At 44.9% G+C, this 16,484-nt stretch overlaps 1 protein-coding gene across 4 annotated transcripts in view; it reads right to left on the bottom strand.

Moving 5' to 3' along the window:
- Window positions 1–16,484, bottom strand: part of RTTN (rotatin) — a 685,521-nt gene that overhangs the window by 199,142 nt on the left and 469,895 nt on the right. For all 4 annotated transcript variants that reach the window (XM_029590900.1, XM_029590899.1, XM_029590897.1 and 1 more), the window contains exon 35: window positions 15,570–15,678. In XM_029590900.1, the coding sequence (XP_029446760.1) occupies window positions 15,570–15,678 (109 nt within the window). The remainder of the gene's footprint in view (window positions 1–15,569; window positions 15,679–16,484) is intronic.

Raw genomic sequence — 16,484 nt, 5'->3', positions numbered from 1 at the left:
GTAGCCCCTGTGACAGTATGGGCAAAGGCTATCGGCGCCATTTTGATTACTGGTAGCTGATGGTCCGAGTTCAGGAGGTCGCTCCCGGACCCCCGCTGGACCACCAGGGACTTTTGGCAAGTCTTGGGGGACCCTCCTGACCCCCACAAGACTTGCCAAAAGTCCAGCGAGGGTCAGGGAGCGACCTCCTGGACTCCGGCCGTCGGATGCCAGTACTCAAAATGGCGCCGATCGCCTTTGCCCTCACTATGTCACAGGGGCCGACCGTCGGGCCCCTGTGACATAGTGAGGGCAAAGGCGATCAGCTGGTTGGCAGCCGAGAATGTGAGTGCAGGAGATGGCTTCCGGACTACCCGCTGGACCACCAGGGAATTTTGGTAAGTCTTGGGGGGGGGGGGGGGGGTTCAGGAGGGTGGGGGGTTTGTTAAATTGGTTTCTTTAGGCGGCCAAATAATTCAGCGAAGATTCGTGGGGAATTGCGATATGTTTCGTTTCCCCACGAATACAACGAATGTGGCCACATCCGTTGTGGATTGCCAGTACGTAGGGACCGAATGCATACCCCTAGTACAAATCAATTCCTTTTCATCGCTTATAAGGACTAAAATTCATTAATGATGTCAATTTTATAATTAATACCTTTGAATATTTTTGTAACCCCCCCCCCCCCAAAAGCCCAACCCACCTCCTGAAAACTCACCCCGAATCAAAGTGCCCCCTTATAATGGTGCATATTTGAGGGTTAGGCTGAGCCCTATAGAGAGGCTCTCTCTCTCTCTCTTGAGCGCATAGGATATACATGTAAAGCTGCAGATATGCGTGCATAAAGAGTATTTTAAAACCTATGCGTACACTTTATAAAATAGCATGCATCTTTGTGCATGGCGAGATACACGTGTTTATGGGCGCACTTGCAGCCCTTTGAAAATCTACCCGTAAGTATTTAGCTGGATATGTCAGGGGAGGAGAATAGGCCTAATAGGGAGGAAGTGAGTTAGCCAGATAACGTATTCAGCTAACTCTGAAATATTGTTTCCTGGATAACTTACCTGGCTAACTCTGGTTGGGCCACAGGGCTGTCCTAAAGTTAGCCAGCTAATCATAACCAGCTAATTTTTAAATAGATGGCTATATTGAGTGGTGCTGCCACACTGCTGAATAGGGGTGAGTTAGTCAGATAAGTGTATCTGGCTAACTTGCCAAGCCACACGGCGACTGAAAACGAACCCCAATAAAATCATTGAAATAAAAATACAATAAAACATAGCTATACATATTAATTTTTCAAAACACAACATATATCAAGCTAATCAGCATAATCAAAACAATATCCCAGATATCAGGATCTCACTCCAAAGTGTTCTGCAAAAAAACATGCCTTGGCTCTCTTCTGAAAGAAACTGGATGCAGTTACACTCATTCTGCAGATCCTTTAGGAATGAGTTCCAAGATTGTAGGCCCTAAATATCTAAAGGCTAACTGTCAGGAACAAGTTAAAGACTACACACAATGCTGGAATGCTCAACAAGCCTTGATGAGGTGACATATAGTATTTACCCAGTAGAAATCTTATGAAAGGCTGGAATGAGAGACATTCTGGTTTACTGCTTCACAAGCATTTGAAAATTAAACCCAAGATCTTGAATTTGAGTCTGGCTTCAATAGGAAGCCAATTTAGACCACACAGAATAGATGCTACATAATCATATTTCTTTTTTCAGGTAAGCCAGGCCCTACACTGCCCTTCTTCCCTGCAGAGGACGGATGGGTAATTTGAAAGGGAGTTTACAAATTTACCCACAAAATAATTCCTTTGAAAATTGGCCCCCAGGTGTGCAACTGTGCATAAAGTATAGGAACAGTCAGAAATTCACATACATATAATTCTATAAGAGCTACTCTTCTTGTAGACTGGTGTTTGAACCTTTGCTGTCTAGCAGTTAAAGAGTACTTCTAAGTAATTAACAAAAATCATTACATTAGATAATAAAGGGAAAAAAGTAATTATAAGAAGAGGATTACAAGTGATATACAGTATATGGAAAATCCCAATAATTTTCAAATCACATCTCACACTGAATAAAATATAATGTGATGGTTTAAGGAAAAAACATTTGTGGACAAATCGAGAGCAATATTAAAAAAAACCAAAACCCTAAAACATTGAACTTATCCAGATAAAATTAGCAGGATAATTATCTTGGATATTCAGTAAGATAAATGTCCTGTTGAATATCCCCAGATTTATTTCTTTATTTTAATGTTTTATTCCATATAAGAATGACTAGTACATAACGGTTTACAGGTAAAACAGTCATAAATATAATGAGTGTTACAAGGTGGATAAACATTCATAGAAATGGAAGTAATTCCACGGTAGACATCTAACATGAAAACAGAGCTAGATTATAGGGGTTTGCGAGGGATTATTGTTCAAGATTTATTGAGGTTAACTGAGCCATAGGGAACTGGGTGTTTCTGTCAAGCAGAAGGCATTTTTGAATAGCCAAGTTTTTAAGTCGCTTTTGAATTTCTTTTTATCTGTTAATGTTCAAAGTTCTTCTGGCATGGAATTCCAAACGTTTGGGCCTGCAATAGAAATCACTCTATCTCTAGTTTATGTTAGATGAGAGCCTCTTAAGATCTAGGAGGCCTTTGTTCTGTGATCTGAGAGTTTGCTGGGGGGGGGGGGGGGGGGGGAGGTTTAAAAGTTATTCCTAGCAGATCTTGTTGTTCAGGTTAATATTATTGAATATTGTTAGAACTTTATAATGCATTCTTGATTGTACAAGGAAGCCAATGCAGAGTCATCAGTTATGTGGTCAAATTTTCTTGCTCCAGACAATAGTACAACTGCGGCATTTTGCAGTAGTTGCAGGGGTTTTAAGTGACTAGAAGTAATGAATTACAGTAATCCAGGTTTGAGAAAATGAGGGATTGTAAAACTGTTCTAAAATCTGTTGTGCTTAGTAGAGGTTTCAATCAGCTCAAAATCCACAGCTTGTGGAAACCAGATCTAATCAGTTTGCCTATGTGGGCTTTCATTGTTAAATTTTCATCGATTTGGACCCCTACATCTCTCACTTGGGTTGCAGAGGTTTCTTGGCAACTTCCAAGATCTATCAATGGGCGTATGGTATTTTGTGGGTTGCAGCTCAACCAAATTATTTAAGTTTCATTGGGTTTCATCGAGAGTTTCCATTGAGCTAGTTTTCTTTTATTTTAATCATATATTCAGAAATTTGAGATTTTTTTCAAATTATTTTGTTAGAGGGATATAGATTTGGAAATCATCCACATGTAGGAAAAAGTTTTAACCCAGGTCTGTTAGTAATCTGCATATGGGCAGCATGTAGATATTAAATAAAGTTGCTGATAGCGCTGATCCTTTTGGTACACCAGTTGTGCTTTGGAACGTGTTGGACAAATAATTGTCCAGTTTTACTTGGAATGATCTATCTGCGAGGAAAGAGATGAAGAATGTTAGCACATTTCCATCAATCCCGATGTTTTTCAACTGTTGGCATAACAGGTTATGGTCAACAGTGTTGAAGGCAGCTGTTAGATCAATCAGGACAAGGCAGTATGTTTCGTTTGAGTAAAAACCTCATAAAATAGGATCAGTTAAGGACTGAAGAAGAGTTTCAGCTGAGTGGTTTTTCTGGAATCCAAATTGGTTAGGATAAAGTGTCTTATTGTCTTCAAGATGATTTTCAAGTTGGGTAAGGACTGCTTTTTCAAGTATTTTCGCAATGAAGGTTAAGTTGGAGATTGGATGATAGTTATTCCAATCATCAGGTCTTCCAGATTTATTTTTTAAAATTGGTTTTATAACTACCTTTTTAGACCTTAGGGCATATACCTTCTGCAAGGGCGAGGTTGACTAGTGTTGTGATTGTAGGGGTTATTGTCTGGTTTACTTGTTTTAGCAGGGTGGCTGGAATTGGGTCAAGGGGCTATGTAGCAGGCTTTAGTTTAACTATAATTTTGCTTATCTCTAGTTTCAATACTCAGTCAAATGATGACCAATTATCTTGTGCCGATAGATCTTCTGTTACTAACAGAGGGTAGGAATATGTGATTTCTTGTTTCAGCATCTTGATGTTTTCTGTTAGTGCTGCTACATGACGTTTTTGTAAAATTAATGTTTGTTGTATGATGTGAAGAAATGTCTTTAATTAGACTCTTAACTGTCTCAAATGAGTTTTGAGTTGAAAATTACTCCATGTATCTGTTTTGTGTAATAATGTTTTTTTTATTTGTTCATTAGTGTTCCGTAATGGGATAGGAGAGATTTGTATCTTCTTAATGATTCATCTGTATGGTTTTTTCGCCATCTTTTTTTTCTAATTTTCTTAATAGTTTTTTAGACTTTCAGTTTTTCATTATACTAGGGGTTCATTTCTCTCTGATTTTTCTTTATTTTGTTTGTAACTTTTGTTTGTATTGGCCTATGTTCATCTGCAATTTTTTTGATCATATTTTCCCATGAATAAAATGCATTATAGAAGCTGATTAAGTTTAAATCATTAATTTTGATCTCTAATGCATTTGTTAGTGTTTCTATTTTTATTTTCTTTCTGAATGTTATGGTGATTTTCATCTCAGAGTTTAGTATTAGTTTATTGTATATTAAATCAGCTTTGATTAGATGGTGATCAGACCATAGGATTATCTTATGTTTAGTGTTTATATTGTAGTAATTAGGATTTGCGAATATATTAAATCGTGTGTTGCCAGTTTTGTTGCTGTCTTCAGAGATGTGTTGAGTCTATCCTAAGGCTTCCATTGCATCAAGGAACAAGTAGCAAGAGGGGGAACTTGGTGAAACGTTTAAATGTAGCTTAAAGTCTCCTAAGATTATTGATGTTTCTGGAATACACAATTATTTTGTGAAAAGTTTGAAAATGGGTGAGCAATCTTTTTGGAGTAGGCCAGGTGGGCAGTATACCAATCCGATATTAATTTTTTTGATTTTAAAATAGCTACTTCATATGGAGGGTACATTTGAATTTTCTTTAGGGTTAATTTGAGTTCTTTTTTTGCAGATTATTAGTAGGCCTCCACCTTTTCTTTTTTCTCATGGTATATGGAATAGATCATAGCTAGGATGAGATAATTGGTTTAAGAATACATTGTCCTTGTTGTTTACCAGGTTTTAGTTATGCAAAATATTGTAGGTTGTTGCTCATCAATAATATCCTTGATAAGTGGGATTTTTTTTTAATTGATTGAGCGTTCAGTAGTAGTAGGGTGAACAGTATGCAAGTTTTGATATTTTGGTTTTTGGAACTTGTTTTGCATTGTAGAAATTAATCAACCTTGTTAAATTTTTTGTTTTTTTTGTTCCGTTTATTGGATCTATTTTGATTTTTGAATCCATGTTTGACAGTGATGTCTCAGAGATAGTAGCAAAGCTGTGTCCTCGGGAGGTCTCTAGGCGCAACAGTATTAACGTTGGGCAGTCACCCAGTGGAGGATAGATGTGGGAGAAAACAGAGTGGATAAGAACAGTTGGTTTCTAGTGATAGAGTATATTGTGGTGTCTTCATGTAGTGGTGTCTTCTGGTGGTGTCTGTGCGGTGGTGTGATGGATTAATTAGGTGGCAATATCAGGAGGAGACTTCAAGTTGGTGTCAGTTAAATAAGGTTGTGATTTCAGATTGAGATCTCATTTAGTGGTGGCATCCTCAGGCAGTTTAAACAGGAGGTGATCTCAAGTGGAGAATGTGGATTCACTAGGCGGAGGTACACCACTATTTGCAGCTCATTCCTCCCTTTATAGTAACTGAAGTAGTGGCTCTTTCCTCCCTTTTCTCACTTCGGCAGGTCAATTGCTTTCTCCTACCTTTTCTCAACTCAGAGCTCAATTGTTCTCTTCTCCCTCTTCTCACTAAAGCAGCAGTGATTGTGGCTGCTGAGGCACCTAATCTCCCGCCTTTTCTCCTCGGCAGTTCAGCTTACCATTCTCTCAGGCCCTAGAAGCACACCGCTCACTCTCCTCTCTCCAGCTGAAGATCCTTGCTTCGTTCACCAGGTGGAGGCTGCATGAGGCAGTTTGAGAGAGCAAGAGGGTAGGCTGGCTGGTGCAAGGTCTTCAGCAGCGCACCGCTCCCCAGAAGGAGGAAGCCACAGCAGTTGGGCAGGTAAGCGAGTAGGCTGCAGCGGTCGGGTGTGAGGTCAGGTGGGTGGGTTGGAAGGCCGCATTTTACCGGTCTTCGGGGGGACAGAGGCCGTGGCAGTCTGATGATCAGAGATATTCAAAAGTAGATGATTAGGTTTAAAGTTATCTGGGTAAATGTATCTGGATAACCTGAGGCTTAACCAGCTACATTCAAATGAATATAGCTGGTTATTAGGCTACAGTGTAAACAAAAAAATGTGTAGCATGGGCCTGGATGCCCGACTCCCTGACCCTCACTCAATAAAAATAAAAAGGGTCCTGCCAGGCTGAGCCAAGAGTGTTGATAGCATACTGCAATCTCGGGGAGGAGGCTGGTGACTGGACCCAGAGAATTTTAAGTGTTAAATTTTACTTGGATGGGGTTTTGGGGGGTGGGGGGCTTGGCCCAGCAAAGTCCCTTTTTCATCTACTGGGTTGGAGTCATGCAGCTAAGTGGGGACCTGGAGTGCCTCTAGAGGGCACTCCAGGCCCCCACTTAGCTGCCAATGCTTGAGATTTGGGGACCTGGATCTAGAAGCACCCACAGAGCACCAGGTACCTAGTTTTGGATTGGGGGGTGGAGGGAACCCCTAGACACCAGGGATTGTAATTTATTTGGATGGAAGGGGAAGAGATTGGCTGGGGGTGGGGGGTGGGGAAGGTCATTTTACTAAGGGAGATTTTTTTTCCATTGTTAAAAGAAGAAGCCATTGCTATGTGGCTGGAATCGACAAAATCTTTTTATTTACAGGGGTGAGTGGTGGCAGGAGTGGGTGGGCAGGAGTCTCCAAAGATCCTCAGGGTGATTTTTTGTGCCTTTGTAAGAGCATGCTCTTTTGGTCCTCAGGCCCTTTAAGTGATGGTAGGTCCAGTCAAGGTGGACCACCATTGCGTGGGAAGGCACCTCACCATGGCGTGAATTTTTGTCATACATTTTTTTCCATGATAAAAATATTGCACAGCGGTAATGCTGCGATAATTTTTCTGGGAGGGGCTAAATATCGCAGGGTTGGTCCCTGCCGTGATAAACTATCGTGGCGTAATAAATCTCCCTTTAAGTTAGCCAGATAAGTTAGACCTGACTATTGACCAGGTCTAAAGCTAGCCTAATAAACTTATCCAGCTAACTTTGATAGCCGGGTATAATCAACAGCATGGTCACTCCACTGAATATCCCAGTTAAGTTAGCCAGATAGGATTATCTGGCTAACTATTTCAACCAAATAGTGGATGAATATCTACCTCATTTATTTATTTTTTTTACTTCAAAGGGATGAACAAGGGTATGTGTGGCTGACTTGTCCTGCTGTCCACAGAGTACACCAGTTACAGATAAGCTACTCTCGCTTTCTTTATGGACAAGTAAGATAAAGACTGTCCCAAATGTGAAAACTTCCAAGTTAAGTATTGTCTTGAATTTCCTCTTCTTGACAGGACCTATAAAAATTTACGTTTGGTAGGAAAGAGATGAATAAAAATGCTGAAATAATAATTACAGAGATTCTTCAGTATAGACTATTCAAACGTACTGTTGTAATGGGAGTCAGCAATAAGACAATAGTGGGACATAAATGTATGCACTGAATTTCAAATAACATTTGACATACTATATGTAAAGTATGTCTACAATAGATGTAGAGTCAAGATGAACTGTGGAGCTGACATTGCTCTGACATTAAGAAGTTTTAGATGGTTTTGGAGAAAGAGATCTGCATTGCTACAGCAAACTACAACTGTAAGCTAATTGAGGTCTATTATGGTAATCAGAGACAAAAAACTGGTTGGATTTTCTAAAATCATTGTTCTATGGAAAGAGAGAGCTCTTTTACAATTCTCAAAGTATGTAATTTTGTACCAGCATTGTGTAAGAGATCTAGGAAAGAAAGTTAAAAAATTTGGAAACTACTTTGAAAATTTGGACAAATGAGCAAAACTGCTCTGATACTAAAGAATTATAATTATAATTCACCTAATTCTGGAAGAATCTAGGTAGCATACAGGAATAAAACATCAGGAACAAAATATTAATAACAAAAGCATATCACAAATAAAACTCTAAACCAAGACAAACCAACTATCCTGATAATTCATAACAGAAGTATAGCAAATGTTGCTTACCTGATGTAACAGGTGTTCTCACAGGACAGCAGGATGTTAGTCCTCACGAATGGGTGACATCGAGGATGGAGCCCACCACGGAAAACTTCTGTCAAAGTTTAAACAGAACTTTGACTGGCCCCTACTGGGCATGCCCAGCAAGGCACTGACCCTGCAGCCAGCAGGGGTCTCCCTTCAGTCTGATTTTCAAAGCTACAGGCAGTGCCTAGAAAGTAAGAATAAAACGAACCCAACACCGCGGGGAGGCGGGCGGGTTTCGTGAGGACTAACATCCTGCTGTCCTGTGAGAACACCTGTTACATCAGGTAAGCAACATTTGCTTTCTCACAGGACAAGCAGGATGGTTGTCCTCACAAATGGGTGAGTACCGAGCTGAGGATGTCCCGACTTGCACCAAATGTACCCAACGGTGTGCAGCAGGCACAATAAGTGAGGAGAAATTTGGGAAAGGGCATCCGCACCCAACCGGGTAGGTGGAAGGGTGTTGGTACATCAGGTTGGAAAAAGGTTACGCAAGACAGACTGGCCGAAGATGGAGTCCTGTCTTCCAGCCTTGTCCAAACAATAATGGGCTGCAAAGGTATGGAGAGAACTCCAGGTTGCAGCTTTGCAGATGTCAGGAAGCGGCACCGATCGAAGGTGTGCCACTGACGTCGCCATGGCCCTCACAGAGTGTGCTTTAACACGGTCTTGAAAAGGAATGCCAGCTTGCTCATAGCAAAAAGAAATGCAGTCCGCCAACCAGGAAGAAAGAGCCTGCTTACCCACAGGTTGTCCCAACTTATTAGGATGGAAAGAGACGAATAATTGAGTGCTCTTCCTATGGGAAACTGTACGGTCTAGGTAAAAAGCTAGAGCTCGTTTACAGTCCAGGGTATGCAGGGTCTGCTCTCCAGAGTTGGAGTGGGGCCTGGGAAAAAAGATAGGTAGTATGATGGATTGATTGATATGAAACTCAGAAACTACCTTAGGTAAAAATTTAGGGTGAGTGCGGAGTACCGCGCGATCCTGCAGGAGCTTAGTGTAAGGCGGATAGGTAACTAGGGCCTGTAATTCACTAACCCTGCGAGCTGAAGTAATAGCCAAAAGGAATAACACTTTCCAAGTGAGATATTTCAAGTCACAGGAGTGCAGAGGTTCGAAAGGAGGTTTCATTAGACGACCAAGAACCAGGTTAAGGTCCCAGGATGGGGCCGGAGGACACAAGGGTGGCTTTAGATGGAGCAAGCCCTTAAGAAAGCGTGTTACTAGGGGTTGTACTGAAATAGGATTACCCCCAATACCCTTATGGAAGGCGGCTACCGCACTGACATGCATTCTGATAGAAGAGGTTTTAAGACCTGATTCAGAGAGATGCCATAAATAGTCCAATAATTTGGAGATTGGACAGGAAAGGGGATCAAGGGACTGAGAAGTGCACCATGATGTGTACCTTTTCCATTTGTATGAGTAAGACTTTCTTGTGGAAGGCTTTCGTGAAGCTATCAGGACCCGAGAAACGGAATCTGAAAGGTTGAAAGGCTGAAGGACTAACCTTTCAACATCCATGCCGTCAGGGACAAGACTTGGAGGTTGGGATGGAGGAGGCATCCGTCGTTTTGAGTGAGCAGATGCGGGTCCTTTCCCAGAGGAATGTGCCTGCGGATGGAGAGATCCTGGAGTATTGGAAACCATACTTGGCGTGGCAGGTAAGGTGCTATCAGGATCATGGTTCCTCCGTCCTGGCGTAGCTTCACGAGAGTCTTTGACACAAGAGGGAGTGGAGGGAATGCATAGAGCAGACCGGTTGTCCACTTGAGGGAGAATGCATCCCTCGGCCGAGAGTGCTGGCTCCGAATGAGAGAGCAGTAATCGTCCACTTTGTGGTTCTGAGGGGACGCAAAGAGGTCTATGCGGGGAGAACCCCACTTGAGAAACAGAGAGGTCGCTACCAGAGGATCGAGTGACCACTCGTGTGGTTGGAAGACACGGCTCAGCTGGTCTGCCAATACATTGTCTACTCCCGGCAGGTAAGTGGCCCTGAGGTACATGGAGTGGGAGAGGGCTTCCGCCCAGATCTGCGCAGCTTCCTGACACAGAAGGAAGGAGCCTGTGCCTCCCTGCTTGTTTATGTACCACATGGCCACTTGGTTGTCCGTCTGGATTAAGATTATCTGATGAAAGAGATGATCTTTGAAAGTGCAGAGCGCATAGCGGATTGCTCGAAGTTCCAGGAAATTGATCTGGTGTTCGGCTTCCTCTTTGGACCATAACCCTTGGGTTTGAAAGTCGTCCACATGGGCTCCCCAACCGATGTGAGAAGCGTCGGTGGTTAGGATTACTTGCGGATCCGGTGGAAGAAAGGGTAAGCCCTGAAGGAGGTTGACCTGAGTCATCCACCAGGTTAAGGATAGGCGCAGCGCTTGTGTGACTGTGACTATGGAGGACAGAGGCTGAAAAGCTTGAATCCATTGGTGTCGTAGAGTCCATTGTGTTACTCTCATGGCTAGTCGGGTCATGGGAGTGACTTGAACCGAGGATGCCATGTGCCCTAGGAGAATGAGGAACTGGCGAGCCGTGGCAGTGTTCTGAGACTGGAGCTGGCGAGCCAGGGACATTAGGGTGTGGACCCTCTGAAGAGGAAGGTAAGCCTTTGCCTGTAAGGTGTCCAAGTCTGCCCCAATGAAGGATAAGGTTTGAGACGGGACTAAGCAAGATTTCTCGTAATTGACAAGAAACCCTAAGGAAAGGAGTGTTTGAATTGTCAATTTTAGGGAGGATTGAGCTGTCTGTTGGGTGGAGGCCCTGATTAGCCAATCGTCCAGGTAGGGGTAGACGTGGACACCTTCCTTCCTTAGGAATGCTGCTACCACTACGAGACATTTGGTAAAGACTCGTGGGGGAGAAGCCAGACCGAAAGGTAGGACACGGTATTGATAATGGTCGTGGCCTACTAGAAACCGCAGATATTTGCGATGGGATTGTGTGATCGCAATGTGGGTATAAGCGTCCTTGAGGTCGAGAGAGCACAGCCAATCCCCTCTTTGTAGCAGAGGGAGCAGCGCGCCTAGGGTTACCATTTTGAACTTCTCTTTTTGAAGGTATTTGTTGAGGGCTCGAAGGTCCAAAATGGGACGTAGTCCCCCTGATTTCTTTGGTATTAGGAAGTATCTGGAATAGAATCCCTTGCCTCGTTGAGAGGGAGGAACGGGTTCTATAGCATTTGATTGCAGAAGAAGGGATACTTCCTGTTGTAATTGAGCCAAATGGGTGGATAGACTCCACGCTTGAAGAGGCGGGGAGTCTGCCGGAAGAGTTATGAAGTTGAGGTGGTAACCCTGTGCGATAATTGTTAGCACCCACTGATCTGAGGTGATCTGCAACCAAGGTTGTAGAAAATGGTACAGTCGACCTCCTACAGGGATGTCCGGAAGAGGGGTTTGGCATGTGTTCCCTACAGGGGAGTCAAAGGCCAGCCGCAGGCCCAGGAGGAGGGGCTACAGTAGGCCTTTGTTTCCTAGGCTGACGCGGCTGAGGCCTAGTAGAGGATCGAGCTGGACGAGGCCTGGCCGATGGAGGGTAATAACGGCGTGGTCGAAAGAATGACTTCTTAGAGTCTTTCTTTTGCGGTTGCTTGGAGGTCAGCTCAGGTGGGACAGATGAGAGTTGTTTCAACGTCTCATGGTGGTCTTTTAACTCCGCCACAATCTGCTGAATTTGCTCTCCAAACAAATTATCGCCTAAGCAGGGTAAATCAGCAAGACGATCCTGAACCTCTGGGCGAAGGTTGGATGATTTTAACCAAGCCCAACGTCTGGCTGAGATGGCTGTGGCTGAAACTTTGTGGAAGCATCGAATATGTCGTAGGCAGTCCTAATCTCGTGCTTCCCTGCCTCAAATCCCTTGTGAAGAAGGGCTTGAAGCTGCGGTTGGTATTGGTCTGGCAACGTGTCAGCATAGTCTTGCATCTGCTTAAGGATGGCTCTGTTGTACTGAGTCATGTAAAGTTGATATGAAGCTATGCATGAAATCAACATAGCTCCATGATAGACTTTCCGTCCAACACTATCTAGGAACTTGTTGTCCCTGGTAGGTGGGGTAGAAGAGTGTGGCTTAAGACGCTTGGCCTTCTTCTGCGCGGACTCAACCACAACAGAGCGATGATCCAGTTGAGGTTTTTGGAAACCTGGTGCTGACTGGACAAGGTAGGTGGAGTCAGCTTTTTTGTTAACTGGGGACACTGATGAAGGAGATTCCCAGTTTTTCTTGAGCAGATCCAAAAACACCTGGTGTATAGGGATGGAAGCGATGATTTTTGGAGCATCCAGAAATTGAAGGAGTTCCATCATCTGGTGTCTGTCATCAGCTTCAGATTGTAGTTGAAAGGGTACAACTTCTGACATCTCTTTCACAAAATTAAGGAAAGATAGATCCTCAGGAGGAGATCTTTTTCTACTCTCTGTAGGAGATGGTGGCGAAGGCAAATCTGTGTCAGAAGATGTATCATCATCATCACCCCAGGTATCGTAGGGATCAAGTGGGGCTTGTAGCCCTGATGGACCTGGCTGAGGCTCTGAAGGCATCGATGGAAACCGAGGTGGAATCGGTGCCGTAGGTGGAACCAGAAATGGCATCGATGGCTTCGGTGCTGCCGATGGAATCGGTGCCTGGCGTGGAATGGATGGAACCGAAGGATATATCGGTGGAGATATACCAGAAGGCACCGATGAAACCACCCCAGAAGGGGGAATCCGGAACGGTGTTTCTCCTGCCGATGAAAATCCAGTCGGAGACGGTGGTGTTGTCGATGGTACTGGAATCACCGATGGAAGGGCCGTCATGAGCGCCTCCATGCGGCTCAGTAGCGGTGCTAGCGCTTGTATCAACGGCTCGGTGGTCGGTTCCCTCCTCGGTGGCGAAGCCGGTGCCGGTGCCGGTGTCGGTGTCGGGGGCGGCACTGGTACCGGTGCCGGAGACGGTGCCGATGGAGGTTGCAAATTCTTCATCGCTTTCTCGATGGCCTCCTGGACCAGCCGGTCCAGTTCTGCCCGGAGACCAGGGGTAACCATACCCGGCTCGACGGGAGAGGGAGGCTGAGGCAGGGCCGGAGGAACCACCGTAACCGGTGGGATCACGGCCCCCGCACCCCGGGAGGGTGAGGGTTTCCTCGATGCCGGCGAACGAGACGTGGAGGGTGTCCGGTCTGTTCGCGGCTTCTTTGTCGGTGGCTCGGCTTGAGCAGAGGTCGATGGCTGTGGATCCTCGACAGGCCGAGACTTGTGCCGTCGATGGCGGTGCTTTTCCTTCCGATCCCCTCGCCCATCCGGGGAAGGGACGGGAGTCGACGGCCGAGAAGCGATCGATGGCGGACGGTCACCGGAGGGTTGACGATGATGGTACAACTTCGACGGTGCCGGTTCCGATGACGTCGATGCTATCGATGGCGTTGGGGTGGGTGCATGGAAGAGGAGCCCCATCTTCTCCATCCTGGCTTTGCGACCCTTGGGTGTCATTAAGGCACATTTGGTGCAAGTCAGGACATCATGCTCACTACCCAAACACATTACACAAACCCTGTGGGGGTCTGTGATGGACATAGTCCGGGTACAATCCGGACAACGGCGGAACCCCGTTGCCATGGCCTGAAGCCAAAATTGAGGCTGGGGATCGGTAAGTGCCAACAGGCCTCAAGGGCCAAAATCGACGGTAGTCGATGGAAAAAGGCAAAAAACTTACCGGGTTCCGTAAGATGACTAAAAATTTGTCGAAGGGAGACCCCTGAGGGGCAAATTTTCTTAGGAAATTAATTTCCAAATTCCTGTCAGGAACGTGGTTACAGAGCTCCTTTCACCGCGTGGCAACTGCTGCGCGGAAAAAAGAAGACTGAAGGGAGACCCCTGCTGGCTGCAGGGTCAGTGCCTTGCTGGGCATGCCCAGTAGGGGCCAGTCAAAGTTCTGTTTAAACTTTGACAGAAGTTTTCCGTGGTGGGCTCCATCCTCGATGTCACCCATTCGTGAGGACAACCATCCTGCTTGTCCTGTGAGAAAAAAATAAATTCAAAGAAAAAAGAGAAACCTGATAAACCAAGCAGAAATAAAACAGAAAGAATAAATACACAGCAAAAATTTACACTAGAGCAGAGCCGTTGAGAGATCTATAAGCCAGATTTTGGAGAGCTTCCTGAAAGCAAGATAGTTTCTACACAATCTTATTTCTCTGGGAATCAAATTCCCGACTTAAGACTGTTGTGGATCCCGGCCATGGCAGACCACGGCCGGCCCCCCCCACCTTCCCCGCTGTGAGCCGGCGCTCCTCCCGGTTGGCGCGGCGTTCCCCGCTACAGGGCCGACCAACTGCGGCCTCCCATGTGGCTCGAACGCCGCCACCCTGCTTCCTGCAGAGCTCTCCCTAGGCATGCGCGTGGAGGTGGCTCCGCCTCTTAAAGGGCCCAGGGCGGGAAACTCCGGTCCAGCTCCTTCTGATGACGTCCAAGCTGAGGGCTAGTTAAACCCAGCCTCAGTCTTCAGTCTCTTGCCTTAGCAACAGGACGTCTCCTCAGAGTGCTAGTTGCTGTGTTCCGTCGTCTCCTGGTTCCTGCTTAAGTTCCTGATCCAGCTCCTGTTCCTGCTCCACTCTGGTCCTTGCTCTTTCCTTCATACTCCAGTTCCTGTGTGCTCCTCCTTGGCTTAATCTCCTGGTTCTGACCCTTGGCTTGCTTCTAGTCTTCGCTCGTCTGCTGCTCGTCTCGACCCCTGGCCTGGTTTCCTCGTCTCTGCTTGCCTGCTGCCTGCCCCGGATTCTCAGATCGGACTCTCATTCTGCATTACCGCTGCCAGCCCTGATCCGGACTCCTGACCACATCTTCATCTCGTCTCCCCTGCTTTGCCGAGGCAACCCGCACCTAAGACCTCCCGGCCCCGGTACCCAAGGGCTCAACCTGCGGGGAACGAGGGTTGGTATAGGTGAAGCTCCATTCGGGTTGACCTCACTCTCGCCACCTACCGGTGATGGGAACCACTGGGGGCCATCCCTCCGTTGTAGCGCTAATCCCCGTCCTGGTCCAAGGGTCCACAACCATAACATAGACTAAAGCGGGCAACAGATCTCCTTCAAATCTGCGCATAATGTCTGTCAACAGGAGGCTCATGCAATACAGCCTCCTGAGAGGAACTCAAAATTCTAGCTGGATCATATTGTACCATTCAAGTCACCTTGTTAAATATTTAGATCCCAATTTAAAGAAAGCCTTAAAAGACAAAGAAAATATTTTATCTTTAAAATCATCAGGATAAAAAAAACTTTGTTTACCTTGAGCCATAAGTCTATCAACTGGGGTTTCATGGATAGGACCAGTAGACAATAGTAAAACAGGAGTCTGCATTTCAGTATTACTCCCCATATAGGATGACATTAGGATCTAGAAAAAAAATTAAAAAATCACAAATTTAACTATAAATTAAGTATAGAGATATCAAGAAAACCTGCACCATACTGCTTTTATTCTATGTAACATAAAATACAGGCAAAAAAACATTATGTACAGTTGAGCAAATAAATTTACATACACCGTGCAGAATTTGTAAGGTGTTTGATTTTGACAAACTGAACCAAATCACTGTGAACCTGGAAGATGTAGTAGGCCAGATTGACAAACTAAAGAGTAGCAAATCACCTGGACCGGATGGTATGCATCCTAGGGTACTGAAGGAACTAAAAAATGAAATTTCTGATCTATTAGTTAAAATTTGTAACCTGTCCTTAAAATCATCAATTGTACCTGAAGACTGGAGAGTTGCCAGTGTAACCCCAATATTTAAAAAGGGCTCCAGGGGCGATCCTGGAAACTGTAGACCAGTGAGCCTGACTTCAGTGCCAAGAAAAATAGTGGAAACTATTCTAAAAAATTAAAATCGTAGAGCATATAGAAAGACATGGTTTAATGGAACACAGTCAACATGGATTTACCCAAGGGAAGTCTTGCCTAACAAATCTGCTTCATTTTTTTGAAGGGGTTAATAAACATGTGGATAAAGGCGAACCGGTAGATGTAGTGTATTTGGATTTTCGGAAAGCGTTTGACAAAGTCCCTCATGAGAGGCTTCTAAGAAAACTAAACAGTCATGGGATAGGAGGCAATGTCCTTTTGTGGATTACAAACTGGCTAAAAGTCAGGAAACAGAGTAGGATTAAATGGACAATTTTCTCAGTGGAAGGGAGTGGGCA

Source organism: Rhinatrema bivittatum, chromosome 2, assembly GCF_901001135.1.
Source record: "Rhinatrema bivittatum chromosome 2, aRhiBiv1.1, whole genome shotgun sequence".
NCBI classification, from domain to species: Eukaryota; Metazoa; Chordata; class Amphibia; order Gymnophiona; family Rhinatrematidae; genus Rhinatrema; species Rhinatrema bivittatum.
The sequence above is the reverse complement of the archived record's forward strand: the minus strand, read 5'-3'. Positions and strand labels throughout refer to the sequence as shown.